General features: G+C 42.7%; 2 protein-coding genes across 2 annotated transcripts in view; one reads left to right on the top strand and one right to left on the bottom strand.

Moving 5' to 3' along the window:
• Positions 1 to 14,978, bottom strand: part of LOC122547426 (putative G protein-coupled receptor 139) — a 33,484-nt gene extending 18,506 nt beyond the window's left edge. The window contains exon 1 of the mRNA XM_087980921.1: positions 14,906 to 14,978. Within this exon, the coding sequence (XP_087837047.1) occupies positions 14,906 to 14,978 (73 nt within the window). The remainder of the gene's footprint in view (positions 1 to 14,905) is intronic.
• A 4,430-nt stretch (positions 14,979 to 19,408) lies between these two features.
• On the top strand, positions 19,409 to 20,332 carry LOC148139392 (putative G protein-coupled receptor 139). Its single transcript, XM_087980919.1, has one exon. The coding sequence runs from the start codon at positions 19,409 to 19,411 to the stop codon at positions 20,330 to 20,332; it is 924 nt and encodes a 307-aa protein (XP_087837045.1).
• The last annotated feature ends 5,058 nt before the right edge of the window (positions 20,333 to 25,390 follow it).

Below are 25,390 nucleotides of genomic sequence, written 5' to 3'. Positions count from 1 at the left end.
AGTCTCCCGTTCACTGCTTGAAAATTTGTCAATTCTGTTTCTCTGGAAGTCATTTCCAACTGTCCCTTTTACCAGAGGGTTATCAGAGAGAGCAGAGGAACACCAGAAGGGAGTGCTGAACTACCAGGATGTCTCAGGAGAGAGAGGGACATGGATGCTCTGTCTTCACAGGCTGATCCTTACCCTTGTATTGTCCACATACTTGGTTGTAGTGACCTCCCAGGAAACAAGCAAGAGATTGTCACGGTGGTGAGCTCTCCTGAACACACAACAACTGGTGTTGAGTAAAAGCAAATCAAATTTTGTCTTGCCCTGAACACACCGTCTCTCTCTCTCTCTCACACACACACACACATAGACACACATGTGCGTACACACACACCCACACTTTCTCCTACGCACACGCGCACATACACACATACGCATACACACACTTTCTCCCTCACACACACAAACACACACTCACACATGCACTCACACGCACACTTTCTCCCTCACACATATACAAACACAAACACGCACAGATGCACACACAAACACACACACACACAAACACACACACTTTCTCCCTCACACATACACAAAGATACACACAGATGCACACACACAAACACACACATGCTTTCTCCCACACACACACAAACATATACACACACACTTACACATACAAACACATACACACACGCTTTCTCCCTCACACACACAAACACATGTACACTCGCTTTCTCCCTCACACACACACACATACACCTACACACACAGAAACACACAGAGTATCTCACATGCACAATTTTTCTAATATATGATCTTGCTGTCTGAACCAGACAACAATGTAAGTAAAACTGTCAATATGCTCAAATAATTATTTTAATATTGAACAAACTTTACTGCTATTTTCTTGATTAAAGAGCAAACTTTGTTCTATTTTTGATCGACAGGCCAACACCCCCCTCCCTATCTCTGTAACCCACACCAGCTCCTACACCCCCTCCCTACCTCTGTAATCTCCTCCAGCCCCTACACCCCCTCCCTATCTCTGTAACCCCCTCCAGCCCCTACACCCCCTCCCTATCTCTGTAACTCCCTCCAGCCCCTACACCCCCTCCCTATCTCTGTAACCCCCTCCAGCCTCTCTACTTCTCCCTATCTCTGCAACTGCACCCAGTCTCTATAGCGCTCCCTACTTTTGTAACACCTTCCGTCACTACACCTCCTCCCTATCTCAGTAACACCCTCCAACTTTTCCAACATCCTCCGTATCTGTTCCACCCTCAGTCCCTCAAACTGTTTGTGGAGATTCCTGAAAGATTGGATGAAAATACACCAGTCCATAGAAGTGAGAAACTTTAGAACCAAATACTTCTATGAAAATACCATTTCTTCAAAAACCATTGTGAACTTGTCTCCATAGACAATGGGAAAGACTGCAGAAGGAACTCGTCAATGAGAAACTGAAATACATGGCAGAGGCATGTGATTTCTCTTTGCATGAGTCTCCTGAAGGACAGGTTTGCATGAAATGTTGAATATTTTGAATGTTAAGCTCATGGAAAACAGTCTTCTGTGCTAAATAAGTGCTTGTTTTTTGTCTCTGTTTTCCAATAAACTTCTGTTGTCAACAAAGCCTTTGATGCCATGGTGTGGGTATGTCACAGTGACAAACCACGAGATTAACAAACCCCAAAAATTAATGATTCCAGAATCAAGGTCACTGTTTAAGGGACAGGATAAACCATTTAAGGCTGACACCAGGACAAATATCTTCAACTATAGTGTGGTGAGCCTCTGGAATTGTTTATCATATCAAACTGCTGAGGGCAAAACATGGAATGTTTTCAAGATGGAGTCAGATATAGTTCTGAAAGCTAAAGGGATCTAAGGGTATGGGGGAGAACGCAGGTACACAGGACTGAATTGGATGATCAGCCATGATCATATCAAATGGGATTGACATTAAATCATTGGGATGAATGGCCTTCTCATGCTCCTATGTTTTATGTTTCAAGATGATCTATCAAGCCAGGTATCATTCTGTCTCATGGGACAATCAGCTTGGACACTATCATGTTGTTGATTTGTTCTCGTTTTGACTAATACCCACTGACTGATGTACGTAGAATGAGGAATCTTACTGCTGTGTGCAATGTTTCATTTCTTGTCACTTATAAAGTATCACAATCGGCCATTCTGTGATGTGAGATTTTCCCTCACGTGCTCAGGTACAAAAGGGTAGAAAAATCAAAGAAGGAGTCCATTCTGCCCTCTGAGCCCATTCTGTCACACCATGGCTGCTCCGTCCCTCTCCCTGTTCGACCACCATGCCTCCACATGCGTTGGCACTCTCGCCCAACCAAAACATCACCATCTGAGCGTCAACATGGGCGAGAACTGAACTGAATTCTGGGAGAAAAGGAAGGCTGGTTCCCCAAAGGGAGATTTCAGGGAAAGATCAACTTTATTTCTGATGGAGGCACTCAATGTGTCTGTTCTGGGGCCCTGTTCTGGAGTGGGAGGATCCAACTTCCACATATATTGAATACAATGAGTCCTTTATAGCTCAAACGGTAACTTTCTACAACAGTAGCAGAACAAGGGAGATTTCCCTTGGTTTCGAGCTGAGAATTTATTCGCTGTCCACAATGTCCAGGGGAACAGTATAAACTCACACAACTCTGGGCTTCAGTCACTACACCCACAGGATCTTGGTGACTGATGTAAGGAGCAAATTCAAATAAGCTCCCCTTTCCAAAACCAATCATAGCCAACGCTGCAATGATCAGTTTGAAAAACAGACCACTTAATTGTTCATGAAAGTCTTGGGGTGGGAAAGGGGAGAGGTTAGGATTTTTATTTTCTTCTATTTTCAAAAGGCCAGTGCAGAGGGAATGTACAACATCACAGGAATTTGCTTAATGAGTCTGCTCAGTACACTGGATGTAACATGGATTGTATCACAACGGGCTCATCTTTCTGTGTATATGAGGAATCATTGACAATTCGGTTTCTGAAATTTGCCTGCTGACTCAGAGAATAGGGTCACCCATCATGCAAAGTCCAATAGTTTGAGAGATTCGGTTTGTTTTCTGCAAGTTACCTTGCAGTTGTCTGTATTCCAGGTGAGAAGATCATCTCACCTTGTTTAAATGATTGTAGTCTGTCTCTATTTAATGGTAAGGCATCAGAAATGTGACTTCGAAATCTGGGACCTTGTGGTATTACAGTGAAGCTATTAACCCAGAAACTGGGAGCACAGAGCATCACATCTCTGCAGTGTTTCATGCATTGTACTCGGGAAGATAGTTGCACTAAGGATGAGAATCTTCAGTGTAGTGATAGATGAAAGAACTTGAGCATTGACTTTAGAACTGAGAGGGACGTTGAGAAATTATTTAGGTTTTTAAAGCTATGACAGTTGTTATGAAGTTGAAGGCATGTACTGTATGTTTAAGAGAGTTGAAAGTTGGCAAGCACCTGTCATGTGACTGACTGCAGGCCCAAAGTGCACTGGAAAATTTGAAAATGTAACCTGTAGCTGTAATTTAGATACCAGAATTATTTTCACAGCAGTCGAGAAAGTGGTGCTGGAAAAGCACAGCAGGTCTGGCAGCATCTGAGGAGCAGAAGAATCAATGTTTCACGCAAAAGCACTTCATCAGGATTATGTCCAAAATGTCTATTGTCCTGCTTCTTGAGCGCTGCCTGACCCGCTGAGCTTTTCCAGCAACACAGTCTTCTCTCTGATCTCCAGCATCTGCAGCCCTCACTTTCTCCTCCTTGTTTACACAGCATTTCAAATTTAACCAATCAGTTTAAATTATGCCCCAAGATACTAAAACCACTGTCTGGTTTAAAAACATTAAATTGCCGTAAATTTAACAGGGAATTTATTTGTGGAAAGTGGAATTTGGATAGTTCTCTGTCACTCATACTTTAACAGATTACGAGGCGAGGTAAGTTTTTCTGGCTGTTTGGTTTAATTGGCAGAAGAGTTGCCATCATGGTGTAACACAGTGCAAGTAAAGGGTAAATAATGTCTCAATGCAAGATTATTTTTCATGCCAGAGGAAAGGATTTTTGAAAGGGCCAGACGTGAAATAAGATTTGAATCCATGCAACAATCAGGATACTTGTAGTTCCCTTCCTGAGCAGATGTTGGGATAATATAAAGGGGAACAATTTCTAAGGGAGTTTTGAATAAGTACAGAAAAAGATCAAAATCAAAAAAAAAACTGTCAGGAAAGTTCAGAGCAATGAGACTGTGAGGATAGTTGAATATTTCTTTTGAGTCAGTGTTATGAATGGATTGGGATCCTTCTGAACTCTATAATTCTGTCAATCTCTGATGGGTATGTCATCATATAAAACTCAATCGTTGAAGGAGTCTTGTATAAGTTGCAGCTTTGGATGAGAGAACCACCCAGTTTTGCAAGGACAGGTTAGCTTTCAGAACATGGAACAGTACAGCACAGACACAGGCCCTTCGGCCCATCACGTCCGTGCCAAAAAAAAGAACATTCAGAATATATTTTGCGAGCATGTTGTAAAGAAAAGGGATATATGAAAAATATTATTAAAGTTAAAGTAATTGAGGATAGTGAAGCACATGGGAAAACTTTACTTTCACTGTTTGCTGGGTCTTGAAGCTGAAAGTGGAAATTGCTATTCCTCTGCCTCTTACAACTAAAAGTTTGGGTAATCTTCCTGCTGCTAGAATTACAAGTGAGACAATTTTTTAAACTGTATTTGCCTTTGCCAAGTGTGTGTTTACAAGATATTACCGTGGATCTGAATATAGGCTGGAATAACTAGTTGTAGTCAGGAACAACCATTTAATACATGGTCTTAACTTCAAAGGCAGCAATAAAATGGCTTCTTAATGCAAATAGCATGACAAAATGACTTCTAGGCTGCAAATTGTCAATTCTGCTTAAAACTGCAGAAAATGGCTTTTAACCCTGCTAAAAGCTGAATTAACCACAGTCTGTCTCAACAAAGATTAGCAGACAATGCTTCCTTTATAGTGTAGAAATAATTAGACAAGATAAGACATTACTAACAGAACTTGCAAGTGCAGGTGCAGAGACTAGGTTCACGAGATAGGAGTACTTGAATGTTGAAAAACAAGTGTGGTTCCCGGGAAACATCATTGAGCTAGGTTGCTGTCAATAAAGTCATTTCATTAAAATTGATTGTTAATTGTTTGAATGTACTCTGTGATTATAGCCTGCACTTCTCTCAAAAAAAGCATAAAATTGTCTTTGTCTTAAGTCATGTACACAGTTTCTCCAAGGAACACGGGAGTGTCTAATGTCTGTGTGACTGGATAATCTGTGCCCGGCCGAGTTTGAATAAAGTGTGAATGCTTGCAGAAACAGAATTGCAAGTGTTTATTGACCGATTATGGAACAGAGAGGATACCCTCCCCCACCCCCCGCCAATCCCATGGATGCAGATCTTCATTACAATATTTGACAGATGCTGTTCAGTTGTTAAATAAGCTAAAATCATGTTATGTTTCCACTGGAGTTAAGTACATCAAGTCTTCTTTGTTGTGTTTGTATTTTAACTGTAGCATAAGATTGAAGTGTGTTTTGCTTCAAGCCTGGTGTGAACAATCAAATTTCAGCTGGAGCACAAAACCTTATATTACCTCTAAAAATAAGAAAAATTAGAGTCTATGCTATCTTTTTCATATACTTTGAGGGAGTTTGGTGTGATCCATAGCAACTCATTCTGCTGGGGTTGCAAGAATGAGGCAGGTTTTCCTTTTCTTTCAAAAGCTTCTGGATGGTGCTACTTCTGCTTTGTTCTCTCATCTCCCCCGAGTTATAGAGTTGTTGAAAATTCTGAGAAAATAATTTAAGAAAATATTAAAAGTGTCCAGAGGTCTGAGAAAGCTTCTTGTATTCACCAGTGAATTCAGAGTTCAAGAAAGTTTCACATTTCAAGTGTCTGTAATACAACCTGCCATCAAAAGATTTTATAATAACCTAGTATTCATTATTAAGATAGTTGTACTGAAAACTACATTTTTTTTACTTTTATCAGTCTGTTAACATGTGAATGAATGTATATGCGAAGAATTATTGAGTTTAACTTGGAGATATTGTTTAAATTGTCTTATTGACTATGTGTGTACTGCTGTGAATAATTTTTTTTGTTACAAACTTGAGGCACAAGATGTATTAGTTATACTCTCTGGTTAAGAACAATTAAGCAAATTTGCAGGACATTGCATGTTTTCATTTGATTGTTTTGCAAATCCAGTGATTGGGAGGCAGTTTTGCATTGGCTGGTTCTTCCTCTGTCATAATAATAGGATTGATCAGATATTTTAAGCAGAATTGGGCTATTATGTTGGAAGGAAGATTGTACAGGTACACTAACAGAGCACAACACCCTTGGAAAGGAACACATTAGTGGGCTTCGTGAGTTTTGAAGACAATCAGTAGTTGTTACATGCTAGCCTTTAAAACAAGTCTTTATTCCAGATTTTAGCAATTTTAAATTTAGCCATTTGTAATAACAGGATTTGAACAAATTCCCCTGGCAGTGTTAACTATGTGCTTTAGCTTGCTAGATCAGTGAGAGTAACACTATAGCAACATCTTTGTCAGTTGTGTGGATATTCACTGTGTCAACCATAGCTTGTGATGCACTGTATCCACAAACTTCTCAATTCATCTTCCAGCCGAATTATGATTCTCTGCTGGGGCAAGTGTGGCATCACCAAAGGCATTTCCCTCGATTTAATCTCGATGGCAACAGCAGATTGATCGGTCATTTTGTTTGGTGTAATCATCAATGTACTTGGTAACAGATATTTCCCACTCTCATTCTTGCTCTACACAGCAGTGTGCAGTGTAAATGCTATGTTGGCCTGTGCTGCTGTAGACTGCTCTGTCTGGTTGACCATCGCTTTCACCTTTGACCGCTTTGTGGCCATTTGCTGCCACAATCTGAAAGCCAGATATTGCTCTGAGAAAACAGCAACAGCCGTGGTAAGCACTGTTTGCCTGGTGAACATTTTGAGGAATATCCCTTTACACTTTAAGTCCCAACCATATGGCACATGGGGTGGGGTGCCCTGGGGTTGTGGCATCAGACCAGAGTTCTTCACCTTGCCAGGATGGGTGGCATTTTTCTGGCTCTGCCAGCTTCTTAATCCATTGATCCCCTACCTCCTCATCCTGCTATTCAATGCTCTGACCGTCAGGCACATTGTCTTGGCAAATCGGGCACGCAGGGGTCTTCGAGCTCCCAGTAACAGGGACCAGAGAGGAGATGCAGAGATGGTCAACAGGCGGAAATCCATCATCCTGCTGTTTGTTGTCTCGGGCAGTTTTATATTGTTGTGGATGACCAAGGTCAGTGTTTTCTTACTGATGAAGGTTACCAACAACCATTTTTACCCCAGTTATGACCATCCTGTTATGATCGCTGACATATCTGGGAGTATGCTCTTCTACCTGAGCTCCTGTACAAACACTGCCCTTTATGCCCTGACCCAGAGTAAATTCAGAGAGGAGCTGAAGAGGGCTCCGAAATATTCATTCACTCTGATCAATGAATCACTCCCTGCATTTCAGTAACAAACACAGGTGGATCTGCAGCTTCCCAGTGGTACATATCCCTCCGTGGACCTTTCTTGGTCTCAAAGTATTTAATCTTCCTTGACTTTAGCTCAAATACTGAGTTTAGGGTGGGAACATTTCTCTCATTGCTGAATGCAACACTGTCCAATTCTGGAAGTGTTTCCAAACTCCATTGTTCATGAAAGTTCCTTATCAGAGTTTCTGAGCGCTGGAAAATCTGAAAAGATTCAACCATCCCTCACACACAAAACCCCATCACCTCCCCTCCCAATGCCCTGAAATTGACAGAACAAAATCTGATCCAAATATCAAAGGCCCGACACCTCATGGCCTCACCTCTTTCAGTGTGGGGTACTGCTGGTATTCCCGATGAGGGCGACCCACTCTGCGAGAATTTGGATGGAAATATCTTTATAAAATCAGTGCCAGTGAATGATATGCGAGTGAGTGAATATGATCTATGATGATTGGGCTTACATTTAAGATATTAGCCATGTTGCCTTGTTCAATATCTGTATTGCATTTTTATAAATAAATTGCTATTTTTCACAGCATGACTATGAGACGATTCCCCAGCCTGCAATGTGGTCCTTGTAAATGCAGTGTAGGTCATGTTGTACCTTCTCTGTTAACGACTGATTTTTCTTAGTTTTGGATTTGAACGAGGAGATGAAATTGTTGAATTAAATTTGAACTTTGAGCAGCAATGTATATTTATTAAAAAAGATGACAGAGCAAAACATTGCTTATTACAGTTTGGAAATGGCCTGGAAAGATAATACAGGTTAACACTGCTCGAAGGACACTGCAGACAATTTGGCAACACAATGTTGTTATTTTCGGGGCCTGGCAGATGCTTGTAGTTGATGTGGTTAATCAAGGGAGGAGCAGTGCTGGTCAGCCAATCCTAACCTGAACCCTAAACCTAACCATAACCTAGACCTCACCCTAACCCTGGCCACAACCCTAACTCTAACCATAGGCCAAACCCTAACCCTAAAGCTAACCCTAACCTTAACCCTAACCCTAAAAGTAACCCTAATCCTAACCCTAAACATAACACAAACCAAAACTGTAACCCTCACCCTAATCCTAACCCTAACCTTAACCCTAACCCTAAACCTAACATTAACCCTAACCCTAAACCTGACCCTAAAACTAACCCAAAACCTAATCTAAATTTGACCTCTAACCCTAAACCTACCACTAAACCTAATCCTAACCCTAACCCTAATCCTAATCTAAACCCAAACCCTCACGATTTGACCCTGACCTCCAATCCTTGAATGCCCCTTAAGAAGTCAACCATTCTGGATACTCTTCAATGTCACAGCCCCAGTTCAAAACTGAAAGCAGTGGATGGGAAACACGTGCGAGGTTTTTAATAGCCGCATGTTTTTGACCGAAGATTATTATTGATTCCCTTTCTCTCGGAGTCCATGACATATCGAAATTCACTCTACGCATGTTTTAAAAAGGTATTCAGAGGGATGCATGTATTTATTGTGGCTGAATAAATTGCATGTTGTGAGAGTTGTTCCAGTTCTGTTATAAGAATCTTCAAGTGATGTATGATGCTGTGTTGTCAAAATGATCTTAAACGGCCATAGAAAATAGGATCAGGAGTAGTCCAATCAGGCACTCCACCATCCAGTAGGAACATGGCTGACCATCCAACTCAGTCCCCTGTTCCTGCTTTCTCCATATACCCTTTGATCCATTTGCCCTGACATCGAATATCAGAGCACGAGGAGAGTGATGTGGATCATCAGTTTGCAATCCCATGATGCATTTCATTTTCCATTGCGACTGGGAAAAGTCACATGATATTAAAGTACTCTTTTAACATGGAGACAGACAGATGGATTAAATCATCCTCCCTCCCTCTGTATTCACAACGCTATAAATTTAAATCATTCATAGACCCTTAAAATTGACACAATGCTTCCTAATTAGACTTCTAAATATCTGTTTCAGACTCTGCCAATAATCAATTCGAGACATTGCTTTTTGTGTGTTAAACAGAACACTCAGCAATTTATTAAAAAAAGGAGTAATGTTTGCAGAATAAATATAAACAGCAAAGTAATCCAATTGATCTACACTTTACATTTCTATAGGTTTGTTTTCAGTCTCATTCACACAGCAGATGGACAGACAAAAAAACACACAGTGCTGGGATACATTAAAGGATATAAGAATGCTGGCCAGAGTATTTAAGTGGTTTTTAGGATGGTTCATGGGCAGGGATGTTGGTTTCTTGGTGGATTCTCTGAAGATGTGGATCAGATCCACCTTTACAGTTCACTCAGATAAAGACAATTATGCTTATAACTTAGTTTTCTGTTCTCTGAGCTTCCAAGAGCTGATTAGGGAAGTTGGGTATGAAGATTGAAATCTGTATGCTGTATGCTGAATATTCAGATTGACAGGAAACGCAGTCCAAAGCCAATCCAATCTCTGACTACTCCCTGACAGACTGACCCTCTCCTCCATGATGTCCCAGTTACCATTCAACATCTGCACCCTGCCTTTTCCAGACTTGCTGGAACCCATTCCCAGGGACTGACCTCATCAATAACCAACCTCTGTTATCTGTTTCAAAAAGATGGCGTTAGGGGCTGTCCCTTCAGTGGGAATGATAATGCGAAAGTATATGAATTGTCTAGGATGTAAAATCAATGAATTAAGTTAACAATTTATAAGGAGGGTGACAAAAGATTATTTTTAAAAAAACTTGAATTTGGGATGATTCAGTACTAATGAAGATAAGTTTTCTTCTCTGTTGTCTATATATTAGGCACTTGTTGAAGAGATGCATCTTGGGAAAGGGTCTTCATCTCTCTTAAGTGTAGAGGCATGCTTATTATTATCTGTGGACCAAAAATGGAGCAAAATGTTGCTCTTTAACCAACAAAACTGTATAGTAAAATCGGTTCAATATTAAACAATTAGTAGAGCATGTTGACAGATTTATATACATTATTGTCTTGTTGGGACAGCAAGAGAGTGTCTCAAAAAATTGTTGCGTGTGTGAGAGAGTCTGCGTGTTCCTGTGTGCATGCAATTCTGTGTGAGAGAGCACGTGCATGAGTCTGTGTCTTTGTGTGTGTGTGTGTGTGAGAGAGAGAGAGAGAGAGAGCGTGCATGTGTCTGTGTCTCTGTAAATGTGTGTGTGTGTGCATGTGATTCTGTGTGAGAGAGCACGTGCATGAGTGTATATATGTGTCTGTGTCTTTGTGTGTGTGTGTGAGAGATAGGGAGCATGCATGTGTCTGTGTCTCTGTGATTGTGTGTGTGCGTGTGTGCATGTGATTCTGTGTGAGAGAGTGTGCATCAGTGTGTATATGTGTCTGTGTAATTGTGTGTGTTTGTATGTGTGAGAGAGAGAGTGCATGTGTCTGTGTCTCTGTGATTGTGTGTGTGCATGTGATTCTGTGTGAGAGAGCATGCATGAGTGTGTATATGTGTCTGTGTCTTTGTGTGTGTGTGTGTGAGAGAGAGAGTGTACATGTGTCTGTGTCTCTGTGATTGTGTGTGTGTGTCTGTGTGCGTGTGTGAGTATATCTGTCTGTGTGAAACAGAAGGAAAGTGTATTTACACGTGGATCTGTGCTTGTGTGTGAAGCAGAGGATATGTTCAGGGCAAGATACAATTTGATTGGTTTTTAATCAGCACCAGTTGTTGTGTGTTCAGGAGAGCTCAGCACATTGACAATCTCTTGTTTGTTTCCTGGGCAGGTCAGTGCAGCCAAGTGTGTGGAGAATACAGGTGTAAGGGCCAGAGCATCCCTATCACTCTCTCCTTTCTACATGGAGAACTGAATGAAGACACCCTGGTAGCTCAGCACTCCCTCTCAGCGTTCCTCTGCTCTCGCTGAAAACCCTCTGCTCAAAGGGACAAATGGAAATCACTTCCACACAAACAGAAATGACAAATTTTCAAGCAGTGAACGGGAGACTGAGAATTGGTGTCCCCACAACCTCGTTTCTCATTGAAAGAATCTAAAAAAAAGAATCAACACATCTGAAATGGAGCTATTAATTTGTGTTTCCTTGATTTGATTTTGTCTCAACACATAATAATTTGATTGCAATTCAATAGTTATTTTCTCAATAATGCGGAAAAAAACAGATGTGCATATTCCTTGAACGGAAATTGGATATTTGTGCACAATTGGGCAATATGGTCCTTTCATCAAATGCTCACATTCTTGAGAACTTGGTGAATAGTGGGGCTGGATTTCCAGTGCACTTCAGTTAGACCACAGCGAGAGTATTGTGTGCAGGTCTGGAATCCACATGATAGGAGGGGTGTGTTTACACTGGAGAGGGTACAGAGGGAGATTTACCAGCGTGTTGTCTGGGCTGGACAGAGTTTCAGTTATGTGGAGAAATTGGACCGAGTGGGTTTCTTTTCCTTGGAGCAGAGGTGACTGAGGGGAGACATGGTTGAGATGGGCAGCAGACTGGCGGTACAGTGGTTCAGTGGTTAGCAGTGCCTCACAGGACCCAGAAAGGGTGAATTCTGAAGCCCACTGGTACAGCATATCATTCAGTCAGATGGTTCGATCCCAGCCTCTGGCGACTGTGGAGTTTGTACATTCTCCCCGTGTCTGTGTGGGTTTCCTCCGGGTACTCCGGTTTCCTCCCACAGTCCAAAGATGTGCAGGTTAGGTTAGGGCCATGCTAAATTGCTCGAAGTGTTAGAGGGAAATGGGTCTGGGTGGGCTACTCTTCAGAGGTTCGGTGTGGACTTGTTGGGCTGAAGGGTCTGTTTCCTCACTATAGGGAATCTAATCTAATCTAAACCAAGATAACTGAGTAATTCACAGCTCTCTCTCATCTCTCCTCTGCTCTCCCTGAAAATCCCCTGTTGAAAGGGACAGTTGGACCCCACTTTCAGAGACCCAGAAAGGGTGAATTCTGAAGCCCACTGGTACAGCATATCATTCAGTCAGATGGTGCAGCTCAATTTTCCTCACTCGCCCTTTGTCTGTTTGTGCAAGAGAATTGTGTCCGTGCTAACAATGCATGATGCAATTCATTCCCAGCATGGTTAGTGATTGGGGGGGAAGGTTTCCAGATCCCCACTCTACCTGAATAATTGATGTACTTTATCATTTCAGTCCTTCAATGTACTTGTCTCACATTTTAAGACTGTTTGCCCCGCCCACACTCCTGTTCCTATTTCCCCCTTTCCACACACATAATCCCATCCTTTATCTCCTCCTGTCATTCAGCTGAATCCACACTGTACATTCTCCAAAGGCCAGTACTAGCTTCCCGAGGAACAGTCCCTTACACAGTGATGAACTTACACAGATCAAGTATAACTAAGGGTTTATCAAACTGAAACTTAGCAGGATTCGTTTTCCATTTCAAACAGCATTGAGAAAGGCTGGCACTGCTCTGACCATCTTCAATGTTTCTGTACATTTATACATGGATTGTCCCATGTGGATACATGTACCTGCTTTCTTGGTGAAACGTTGCAGTCCTTGTTCTATAGAAACTACTACAGCTGACATTTCCATGACACAAGGCAGTTCCAACAGTTATTTTGTACGAAAAGTCAAAATTTCAGTTGCTCCTCCAAGTGGAAAGTCGTCTTTTCTTACTTTGTCACCAAGCTCAAATGCCCTGCTCATTTACCTCATCACTTCCTTAACAACTGTGTCATGTTCGTTGGTAAGAGATAACATTCCCACTCTTTGCCCTAACACTGAACCATACAGTATCAATGCTGGTTTTCAGATTGAATTTGCGTTCTTTGCCCAGATGATTGTCAGAGAAAACCTTCAACAAATTATGTCTTTTTTCACCTCTACTTTGATTAGCTTGTTCAATATTTGTCAGCATTTATAACACAGGATCCATACCTCAAACAGAAAAACACAAAATTGGCAGCAGCTCTGTCCAACTGGGTCAAATTAAGCAACTTGGCAATCTGGACAAATACATAACTGTTGTTAAATGTGCCACAGCATTGCGTTCCTTTGCAAGTGGACTCATTGCACCTGGGTGCTATGTTGAACTGGAACAGAGTGAGTTCAGACATGTGAAAGCTTCATGAGCTGAGCTCAGTTGAATGTGCCACAGCATTGTTGAATGTGCCACAGCATTGCGTTCCTTTGCAAGTGGACTCATTGCACCTGGGTGCTATGTTGAATTGGAACAGAGTGAGTTCAGGCGTGTGAAAGCTTCATGAGCTGAGCTCAGTTGAGTTCCAATGGACCCAGTTGGATGGAGATGGGTTGAGTTGGACTCCAATTGATGGAGCAGCCATGGGCTCGGTTGGAATCCATGTGATTGCTTCATTGCTTTCTTCAGTGGAAGATTGTTACAAGTTGATATTCATTGCAAAAGATTTTGATGTGAATATTGTTACCTGTTTGAGATACAGAAAGTTATTTATAATTTTAAGACCGTTTCAATTGCCAGTAATATTTTTGTGGTACTTAGTGTTAACAGAACAGTTGGGAACTCTCTCTTGAGAAGATAAAGGACTGCAGTCTATTGCTGGTACGACATTCCTGGGTGTGAACCCACCATGGACAATAATATATTGAGCGACTGATATGGGAAACAAAACTGATAGAAGGCAATGGTGAACAGAAGGAAGAAAAACAAACGCTGTCAAAATAGAGTTTGGGAAATAAGCACAATTATTTTTCAGTCGAATATCCTTAGAGGAGTACTTTTCACAATCCTTTAGCAGTTCCACATGGAATATACCGGTGTTGTGGGAATGCACAAAGCAATATGGATGGGTTTGAAGAGAGTGTTTAATAGACTGGAACAGACACCAGCCGTCACACACGTGGTTTACGATCATGTATAAGGGAGTGTTGATTCTTATCCCAGGAGCTCAGTCCAGACTCCAAGCCCTGCGCGAGAGTTAATGAATGAGATCACCCAACATTAACAATGCAAGGACCAATAATTCTGCAGGTCTTATTCGCTTTCTTCCATTTCTTTGCAATTGTCTGTGTTCCAGGTGAGGAGATCTTCCCCGTTACTGAATGTGGTGTTTATAGTTCTGTCTGTGTTTTATGGTGAGATATTTGATGGATTACTTTGGAACCGAGATGTGGATGGACTGATTGAAGGGGTGACCTTGGGGAAGCTGCAGTGCCATTTGATAGGAATGTTACCAGGAATGAGAATCTTCAGTTGTATGGAGAGAGGAAAGAGGTTGCCCAGTGTCCTTGGAACTGACGGTGATATGGGGGTGTGAAGGAGTGGGGGGCTGGTGGTGAGGCGATCAGGGGCATGGGCAGAATAAACCCCAAAACCTGAAGAAATTACCCCAGGAGCCTGCTTCACCAATAAATCGGATCTTGGCTGATCTTAGATTCCTCACATCCTGCTCTTCCCCCATTACCCTTGATTTTCCGACTGATCGAGAATCTCGTAAGGCAGCCTAAAATATACAAAAGGCCTTTTATATCCCACACCTGTCAATGGCAAAGACTTCAAAAGACTCACAACCCTCTGAGGGAAGACATCCCTCCTCAGTTCAGTGTTAAATTTCAGCTCCTATATTCTGAGACTGTGCCCTCTTGTCCCAGAGTCTCCCATGAGGGAAACATCCTCTCAGCATTGACCCTGCTCAGCCCCTTAAGAATCCTCATTTTCTCAATGATGTCACCTCCCACTCTTCTTAACTTCAGTGCCTTCAGTCTTAACGTGTGCAATCTTTGCCCATAAGACAATCCCTCCATTTCAGGGATCATCCCAGTGAACATTCTCCAAGCTGTCTCAGATGAAATGATATCGCTCCTTCGATAATGTAACCAAAACTCACATTTCTCCAGAAGTGCTCTCCTCAGCCCCTTGTACAGCTGCAGTAAGGCTTCCCTACTCTTATCCTCCAACCCCCTTGGAATAAGGGCCAACATTCCATGGCCCTTCCTGATTACCTGCTGCCCCTGTGTGCTCGCTTTCTGTGTTCCATGCACACGTTCCCCCATGCCCCTTTGTGTTGCAGCTCTCTGCAGTTTTTCAGTGAGGACAGGTCTAAGGGAAGTAATGATTCCAGTAGCAAAACGTTCATGAACCAGAGGACAGAGAGGGTGCACAGCTGTAGAAAAGACAAGGATTGGAAATTGGTTGTATCTTTGATTTGAATTCTGTCCCTAAAAGGAGGAGATGACTGTGAACTATTTTGAAATAGGGATTTGGTTAACCTCAGATCCATGGAGAGCTTTCAGAGAATTGCACATTCTCCTTAGAACAGAAAGAGACTGGGAAGATTTCACAAAGCTGCTTCATCTGATCACTGGTGTTGATGGAGAAAATAAGGGGAATGTTTAAAAGCAAATTACTGCGGGTGCTGGAATCTGAAACCAAACGAGAAAATGCTGGAAAATCTCAGCAGGTCTGGCAGCATCTGTAAGGAGAGAAAAGAGCTGACATTTCGAGTCTAACTGACCCTTTGTCGGCTTTGACAGTCAGTTAGACTCGAAACGTCAGCTCTTTTCTCTCCTGACAGATGCTGCCAGACCTGCTGAGATTTTCCAGCATTTTCTCTTTTGGAAGGGGAATGTTTCCACTGACTGGACATCTGTAAGCAGAGGAAATTTTACACAGCTCTTATTCAGACCAGAGATGAAATTAGAGTTCCATTACCAGCCACAATTTGTTGCAAGTTCAAATCACTCGGAATGGGACTACTTGGCACCGATCATTTGGCCCGGCCGTTTTGGCTCTAAACTGTTTTGTTGCTCATTACTTTGGCGCTGAGCTGTTTTGGCGGCAATTCAGAATTTAAAAAAGTCTTGTAGAGCCCGTAAGAAATTTGTTTTTATTGCACTGTAAGAAATAAATCTAATTATTTTTTATTCATTATTTTTAACCTATTCATTATGAAAATGAATTTCTGCATTTTGCTACGTTCATCAAACACATATAGATAACCATCGTGTGAAAATGTTGGTTTGTCTCTCCTGCTTAGAATGCTTTCAGCCATTTCTGGTATAGGCTCGACAAGAAAATAGAAAGAAAATTGTATGACAGCTTTCCAATGTGAAGACAGAAGGGCTTAAGTATCATTAAGGCAGTAGATGACTATTAACAATTGTTAAATGAGAAAATGATTACAAAACGAGATGTCAATCTATGGTGGGTCATTACAGCTTTGACTATCAACTCTTGCGAGTTGAGAAAATTATATCAGGCTGTTAGTCATCCTCTCTTCTATAACCAAACAAGATTTTTAAAAAATTCTGAATTGGTGCCAAAACAGCTCAGCGCCAAAGTAATGAGCAACAAAACAGTTTAGAGCCAAAACGGCTGGGCCAAATGATCGGCGCCTAAAAGGGCAGCGCCAAAACGTACCCGACCCCAAATCACTGGCTGAGCAGGTGCTGGAGGGAGATGAGTGCTGGCTATTTTATGAAGAGTATTGGGTAAGAATGGGAAAGGATTAAACTCACGGGTCACAGAGTAAAGTTGAGGGGAGGGCGAGGGAGAGAGGGACGTTAGAGAAAGCTCCATCACAGTTCCAGTGTTATGAGTTGAATGGGATTGATCTGTGCTTTATTATTCCATCAGTCCATGCATCCCCATGGAACGTCAAACACTTGTGTAATTTATAACATTGCAGGAGTGAACAATGGAATGAGACAGAATGAATTAGCCTTTGTGGTAAGCCGTACATGTGATGGTGTCAATGATGTAAAGCTAACTGGCCAACCTGCAGACTGGATGGGATTGTTAGATAGAATACAATGGGCAAGAGGAACAAATGAGCTTTAAAGGAACAGTGTTTCATGGTAGTGAGTAGTTAGAGACTGGAATGTACTGCTGAAGGGAATGGGAGAGACAGAGTTCAATCTGGGCAACCCACACGGAATTTGGTTTTCATTCCAAAGTGCAGGACTTTGGTAACAGCAGTGTGTACCATCCACAAGATGCACTGCAGAAGTTCACCAAGACTCTTTAGATCGTACTTTTCGACACCATGACCACTTCCATCAAGAAGGACAAGAGCAGCAGATACATGGGAACACTACTCCCTAAAACCTCCCCTCTGAGCCACTCATCATCCCGACTTGGAAATGTATCGCCGTTCCTTCAGTGTCGCTTATTCAAAATCCTGGAATTCCCTTCCTAAGGGCATTGTGGGTATACCTACAGCACACGGACTGCAGTAGTTCACGAACATCGCTCACCCACACCTTCTCAAGGGGGTAACTAGACATGGGTAATTATTGCTGAACCAACCAACAATACCCTCATCCCTCAGTGAATAAAAAATTTCAATTTCCTATTGAATAATGAATTCCATGCCCCAGCCATTGGCTTGAAAAGGAAATCTTTACAATGACCGATCAGTTTTATTGGTTATTCTCTGACATCTTATGGCTGCTAGTTACTCTCTTTTCCACTCAGGGCACTCTTGGTTAGCAGATAGACAACATTGAATCATTGCACTCTGATATAAATCACCATTAATTTACATACAGAATTCAATTATCTAAAGAGTTGCATTCCACTTTGTTAATGATTTTCAGAATACCACTCAGATAATAAGTAGAGTTCTATGAAATATTGACTTTAGTTTGCTTTGTAATGTCAATGTTGTTCTGAATAACTTGTGCAATACAGAGGTGGGTATGAGAAAAAATTAATAAGCTGTTCATCAGAGCCAGACTATTTCTTATTTACCCTGTATGCAGAGATAAAGGTCTAATCATGTTCAGGTTTAATGTTCCAAAATGCATCAGTGCTCCTTGCTAATCTAATACAGAATGTTAGGTTGGCTGTAACTCAGTTATTTACTCTGGATGAGAATTCCATCACATCTCAGGGATTTTTCTACGAGCTCACAGCGCCAGAGACCCGGGTTCAATTCCCGCCTCAGGCGACTGACTGTGTGGAGTTTGCACGTTCTCCTCGTGTCTGCGTGGGTTTCCTCTGGGGGCTCCGGTTTCCTCCCACAGTCCAAAGATGTGCAGGTCAGGTGAATTGGCCATACTAAATTGCCCGTAGTGTTAGGTAAGGGGTAAATGTAGGGCTATGGGTGGGATACGCTTCGGTGGGTCGGTGTGGACTTGTTGGGCCGAAGGGCCTATTTCCACACTGTAATGTAATGTAATCTAATCTAATCTTCTGTCTGTTCTCAATCATGAACATATTGGCTTCTGTCTATAGTCATTCACTCTATACACATTTATCTTGTTATACAAGGGAAGGTTCTGCGTGGAACCACTTTGAATGAAGCAATTTGGTCCATCTTGCATCCAGCTCTCCAACTTGCATATGGTGGATTTATAACTCCCATCACATGAATCTTTCTCACCTCACTCACTTACTTTAGATCGATTTGTGGTCAACATTAAAACTGAAGCTTCTGTGTTGAATGTAAATTCCAGGATTGCAGCACATTATTCAAAGCCTGTCCTGCAGGAGTGCTTGTGTACCGGGCAGTCTGAGATGCTGATCCTGGATGTGACATCAAGCCAAATGCACATCTGCCTGTGTTATTGGATATCAAAGATCTCACAGCACCAAGAACCTTGGATTTCCTCATCAATCTCCCTCCTTCAATCAACATCTCACACAAAGACAGAATGAAATATCTGGAATGAATGAGATTGTTGCTTACTGGGACTAGGTCAATCTTGGTTATATATTTTCTGAATTATAAAGAGATCTTTGCTCAAATATTACTGTGTAGAAGATAAAGTTGCATGAGGCCTCTGAACTCCTCCCTCTACTTGTTATTGGAATCATTTCCCTGTTTGTGATTTAGGTGCCCACTATGGCATTGAAGGCTCATGATCCCACATATGGAATAACTTGTCAATGTCTCTTCCAGCTAACCTAGTGACGATTGTCATTCTCTCTCGTGAAAAGTGTGGCATCACCAAGGGTACTTCTCTCCATCTGATTTCTATGGCAACAGCTGATCTACTGGTCATTGTCTTCAACATCATCCTGACAACACTGGCTTTCAAATATTTCCCAGCTTCATTTCTGTTTTACACAGCGGTGTGCCGTACTAACATTGTCATGGGCTCCGCCGCTACTGACTGCTCTGTCTGGTTGACGATCACTTTCACCATTGACCGCTTTGTGGCCATTTGTTGCCACAATTTGAAAGCCAGATATTGCTCTGCCAGAACAGCAGCCTTGGTGATAACCATGGTTTGCTCCGTGAGCATTTTGAGGAACATTCCATTTTACTACAAATACCAATCTTTGGGCACATGGGGTGGTGTGCCCTGGGGCTGTGCCACCAGACCAGAGTTCTTCATCTTGCCAGGATGGGTGGCATTTTTCTGGATCCACCAACTGCTGAACCCATTGATCCCCGACCTCCTGATCCTACTGTTCAATGCTCTGACCATCATGCACATTGTCTTGGCAAATCGGGCACGCAGGGGTCTCCGAGCTCCCAGTAACAGGGACCAGAGAGGAGATACAGAGATAGTCAACAGGCGGAAATCCATCATCCTGCTGTTTGTTGTCTCGGGCAGTTTTATATTGTTGTGGATGACCAAGATCAGTGTTTTCTTACTGATGGAGATTACCAACAACCATTTTTACCCCAGTTATGACCATCCTGTTATGATCGCTGACATATCTGGGACTATGCTCTTCTACCTGAGCTCCTGTACAAACACTGCCCTTTATGCCCTAACCCAGAGTAAATTCAGAGAGGAGCTGAAGAGGGCTCTGAAATATCCCTTCACTCTCATCCGTGAATGTATCCCTACATCAAAATAAGAAAAGTGATTGAGACTGAAGCACCCCACACAGTTTGTGCCCCTCTCTGAGCTCTCTCCAATCTTGACCTCTCACCTGAATTTCCCTGCTATTCTCCACTTGACAAGATGAACAGGACGAATTGTCCACTTGAGCAACAGGACGTGTTGGCTGGATCTGGGAACTAATGTATGTCTATTGATCCTTCCCCTGGCTATTTCTCTGTTACTGGTTCTGTATCCCCTGGCCCAAGTGAACACATCAGCCCTTTCACTGAGAAACAGAGTTATCCAACAGCCTTAAAGAAAATATGGTCAGTTTATTAGGGACACACTGATTCAAGGGCACATCTCTCTTCCTATGAGGTTTCAGATGATTGATGCCTCTCTGACCCACTCTGCTTCTCAATGTGGAGACTGTCTATTCTATACCCTGCCCGATATCCCTGCCAGCACAGACTCCATTCCAATACCCCATTCCCCCAAAGCCCTGTGGAGTGCAATGCCTTTTGGATGGTATTTTAATATTCAGTCCTGCGGACGGTGGTCTGGATTCCCTGCTGCGCTTGATCCTGACCAAGAGTATGAGAACGGTCAGTTCCCTGTCCGACTGGAAAACTTCCCTCACCTCGTTTTCTCTCCTTTTCTCTCCATTGGAGGTGGTTCTCTACATGTCTGAGAGAGTATTCAGGAGGAAATAAAGAAAATGAAGAAAAACACATGTTGTGGATATTGTGTCTATGTCTACAGTTTACCTAATTCCCTTCACATGAGCGACAATCATGTACACTCAAAAGGGTTAGATTAGATTACTTACAGTGTGGAAACAGGCCCTTCGGCCTAACAAGTCCACACCGACCCTCCGAAGCGCAACCCACCCAGACCCATTCCCCCATATTTACCCCGTCACCTAACACTCGGGGCAATTTAGCATGGCCAACTCACCTGACCTGCACATTTTTGGACAGTGGGAGGAAACCGGAGCACCCGGAGGAAGCCCACGCAGACACGGGGAGAATGTGCAAACTCCATACAGTCACCAGAGCGGGAATTGAACCCGGGTCTCTGGTGCTGTGAGGCAGCAGTGCTAACCACTGTGCCACCATACCACCCATAATGATCTCTGGGGGAAAAAGGATATCACAGGGTTTAATGAGATACTTGCAACATGGGACACATCATTGCATCTACTTCTCATCCACACATCTATAATGTGCCCATATCTCTCATTTTACTATCAGTCCTTTCTCATTCCCTCTATCTGTTGTTTCTACATTCATTCACAACTGTTTCAACCCATTCGAGGGACATGGCTGGGATTGGCTAGACCAGGATTTATTATCCACTCTTCGCTCTCCTGCTGATAATCTTGCAATTATCAATCCGAGTTAATGATATCCTAACTAGTGGAAACAGAATATCTTTCCCCTGTCAAACCATTTCATAATATTGAATACCTCAAAACAGTCACCTCTTGAGCAGCGTCGAAGTAAAAGCGAACCCGGGAGACGACAGCAAAGGTAAGACAGTTTGTTTTAAAATTGCTTACCTGTAGCGGGCAGCGGTGTGTTTTTTTTAACTCTCTCTCCACAGAAAGAGTGGGAGCAGCAGAGGAAGTGACGGCAAGCAGAGGGGCAGCCGGGAAGGAAAAGTGAGTATATAAGTCAGGAAGTCTCGGGAGTCTCGCATGGTGTGTTGCCTGCCCGGTGCCAGGGTGCGAGACATCTCCGACTGGCTTGAAAGGATATTGGAGCGGGAGGGGGAGGATCCAGTTGTTGTGGTCCACGTTGGTACCAACAACATAGGCAAGACTAGGGTGGAGGACCTGTTTGGGCATTACGAAGCACTAGGCAGGAAATTGAAGCACAGGTCCTCAAGGGTCATAATCTCCGGATTACTGCCCGAGCCACGTGCCAATTGGCTTAGGGGCAAGAAAATTAGGCAAGTAAACACGTGGCTAAGGGATTGGTGTGGGAAAGAGGGATTCCACTTCATGGGGCATTGGCATCAGTTTTGGAACAGGGGGGATCTGTACCATTGGGATGGTCTCCACCTGAACCGATCAGGTACCAATGTTCTAGCGAAGAGGATAAATAGGGTGGCCAGTAGGACTTTAAACTTCTGAGTTGGGGGGAAGGGACAGTGAAAGCGACAGGGAGTATGGAGGTAAATGGCAAGATAAGCAGCAGGATAGCATGTTTCCAGGCGGATTTAAAATTGAGGCAGACTGAGAATGCAGTAAAAAGCAAGGATAACTTAGGACATATGACTTCCAACATCTCTAATGATAAGGAAGTTAGCATTAAGGCACTTTACCTGAATGCTCGTAGCATTCATAACAAAGCCGATGAACTAATGGCACAGATAATAGTGAATGATTATGATGTAGTAGGCATCACAGAGACTTGGTTACAGGGGGGTCAGGACTGGCAGTTAAACCTCCATGGTTTTTCAACTTATCGAAAAGACAGAGAGGTGGGCAGAGGGGGTGGGGTTGCCTTGTTAGTTAAGAACAAAATTAAATCTATGGTATTGAATGACATAGCGTCGGATGATGTGGAGTCTGTGTGGGTGGAATTGAGGAACCACAAAGGCAAAAAAAACATAATTGGAGTTGTGTATAGACCTCCTAACAGTGGTCAGGACCAGGGACGCAACATGTACCGGGAAATAGAGAAGGCATGTCAGAAAGGCAAGGTTACATTGATCATGGGAGACTTCAATATGCAGGTGGACTGGGTAAATAATGTTGCTAGTGGATCTAAAGAAAGGGAATTCATGGAATGCTTACAGGATGGCTTTTTGGAACAGCTTGTCATGGAGCCCACAAGAGAGCAGGCTATTCTGGACCTAGTGCTTTGCAATGAACCAGACTCTATAAAAGATCTTAAAGTAAGGGAACCCTTAGGAAGTAGCGACCATAATATGGTAGAGTTCAGTCTGGAGTTTGAAAGGGAGAAGGCAAAATTGGATGTAATGGTGTTACAGTTGAATAAATGTAATTATGAGGGCATGAGAGAGGAACTGCCTAAAATAGACTGGAAGCAGAGGCTAACCGGGAAGATAGTAGAGCAAAAATGGCAGGAGTTTGTAGGTATAATTGAGGACACTGTACAGAGGTTCATTCCCAAGAAAAGAAAGATTAACTGGGGAGGGATTAGACAACCTTGGCTGACAAAGGAAGTCAGGAAATGTATTAAAGAAAAAGAGAGATCCTATAAAGTGGCTAAGAACAGTGGGAAATCAGAAGATTGGGAAGGATACAAAAGCAAACAGTGGATAACAAAGAGTGTAATAAGAAATGAGAGGATCAAATATGAAGGTAGGCTAGCCAGTAATATTAGAAATAATAGTAAAAGTTTCTTTCAGTACATAAGAAACAAACGACAGGCAAAAGTAGACATTGGGCCACTTCAAACTGATGCAGGAAGCCTAGTGACAGGAGATAAGGAAATAGCAGGAGAACTTAATAAGTACTTTGCGTCAGTTTTCACAGTGGAAGACATGAGTAATATCCCAAAAATTAAAAGGTGTCACGGGGTTGAGTTGAGTATGGTTGCCATTACGAAAGAGATAGTGCTAGAAAAGTTAAAAAGTCTTAAAATTGATAAATCTCCTGGCACCGATGGGATACACCCTAGAGTTCTGAGAGAGGTGGCTGAGGAAATAGCAGAGGCATTGGTTGAGATCTTTCAAGAGTCACTGGAGTCAGGAAAGGTCCCGGATGATTGGAAGATGGCTGTTGTAACCCCCTTGTTCAAGAAAGGATCAAGGCAAAAGATGGAAAATTATAGGCCAATCAGCTTAACCTCGGTTGTTGGTAAAATTCTAAAATCCATCATTAAGGATGAGGTTTCTAAATTCTTGGAAGAGCAGAGTCTGATTAGAACAAGTCAACATGGATTTAGTAAAGGGAGGTCATGCCTGACAAACCTGTTGGAATTTTTTGAAGAGGTAACAAGTAAGTTAGACCAGGGAAACCCAGTGGATGTGGTCTATCTAGACTTTCAAAAGGCCTTTGATAAGGTGCCACACGGGAGGCTGCTGAGCAAGGTGAGGGCCCATGGTGTTCGAGGTGAGCTGCTGGGATGGATTGAGGAATGGCTGTCCAACAGAAGGCAGAGAGTTGGGCTAAAAGGTTCTTTTTCAGAATGGCAGCCGGTGACGAGCGGTGTCCCGCAGTGTTCGGTGCTGGGGCCTCAGCTGTTCGCATTATATATTAATGATTTGGATGAGGGAACCGGGGGCATTCAGGCGAAGTTTGCCGATGATACGAAGTTAGGTGGACAGGCAGGTAGTACTGAGGAAGTGGGGAGGCTACAGAAGGATCTAGACAGGTTGGGAGAGTGGTCCAGGAAATGGCTGATGGAATTTAACGTGAGCAAGTGCGAGGTCTTGCACTTTGACAAAAAGAATAAAAGCATAGACTACTTTCTAAATGGTGAGAAAATTAATAAAGCCAAAGCACAAAGGGATCTGGGAGTGCTAGTCGAGGATTCTCTAAAGGTAAACATGCAGGTTGAGTCCGTGATTAAGAAAGCGAATGCAATGTTGTCATTTATCTCAAGAGGGTTGGAATATAAAAGCACTGTTGTGCTACTGAGACTTTATAAAGCTCTGGTTAGGCCCCATTTGGAGTACTGTGTCCAGTTTTGGTCCCCACACCTCAGGAAGGACATACTGGCACTGGAACGTGTCCAGCGGAGATTCACACAGATGATCCCTGGAATGACAGGTCTAACATATGAGGAACGGCTGAGGATACTGGGATTGTATTCGTTGGAGTTTAGAAGATTAAGGGGAGACTTAATAGAGACGTACAAAATAATACATGGCTTGGAAAAGGTGGATGCTAGGAAATTGTTTCCGTTAGACGAGGAGACTAGGACCCGTGGACACAGCCTTAGAATTAGAGGGGGTCATTTCAGAACAGAAATGCGGAGACATTTCTTCAGCCAGAGAGTGGTGGGCCTGTGGAATTCATTGCCACGGAGTGCAGTGGAGGCCGGGATGCTAAATGTCTTCAAGGCCGAGATTGAGAGATTCTTGTTGTCTAGAGGAATTAAGGGCTACGGGGAGA

This window comes from Chiloscyllium plagiosum, unplaced genomic scaffold (assembly GCF_037043375.1).
Source record: "Chiloscyllium plagiosum isolate Xiang-an unplaced genomic scaffold, Cpla_swu_hap1 HiC_scaffold_38, whole genome shotgun sequence".
Classification (NCBI taxonomy): domain Eukaryota; kingdom Metazoa; phylum Chordata; class Chondrichthyes; order Orectolobiformes; family Hemiscylliidae; genus Chiloscyllium; species Chiloscyllium plagiosum.
The sequence above is the reverse complement of the archived record's forward strand: the minus strand, read 5'-3'. Positions and strand labels throughout refer to the sequence as shown.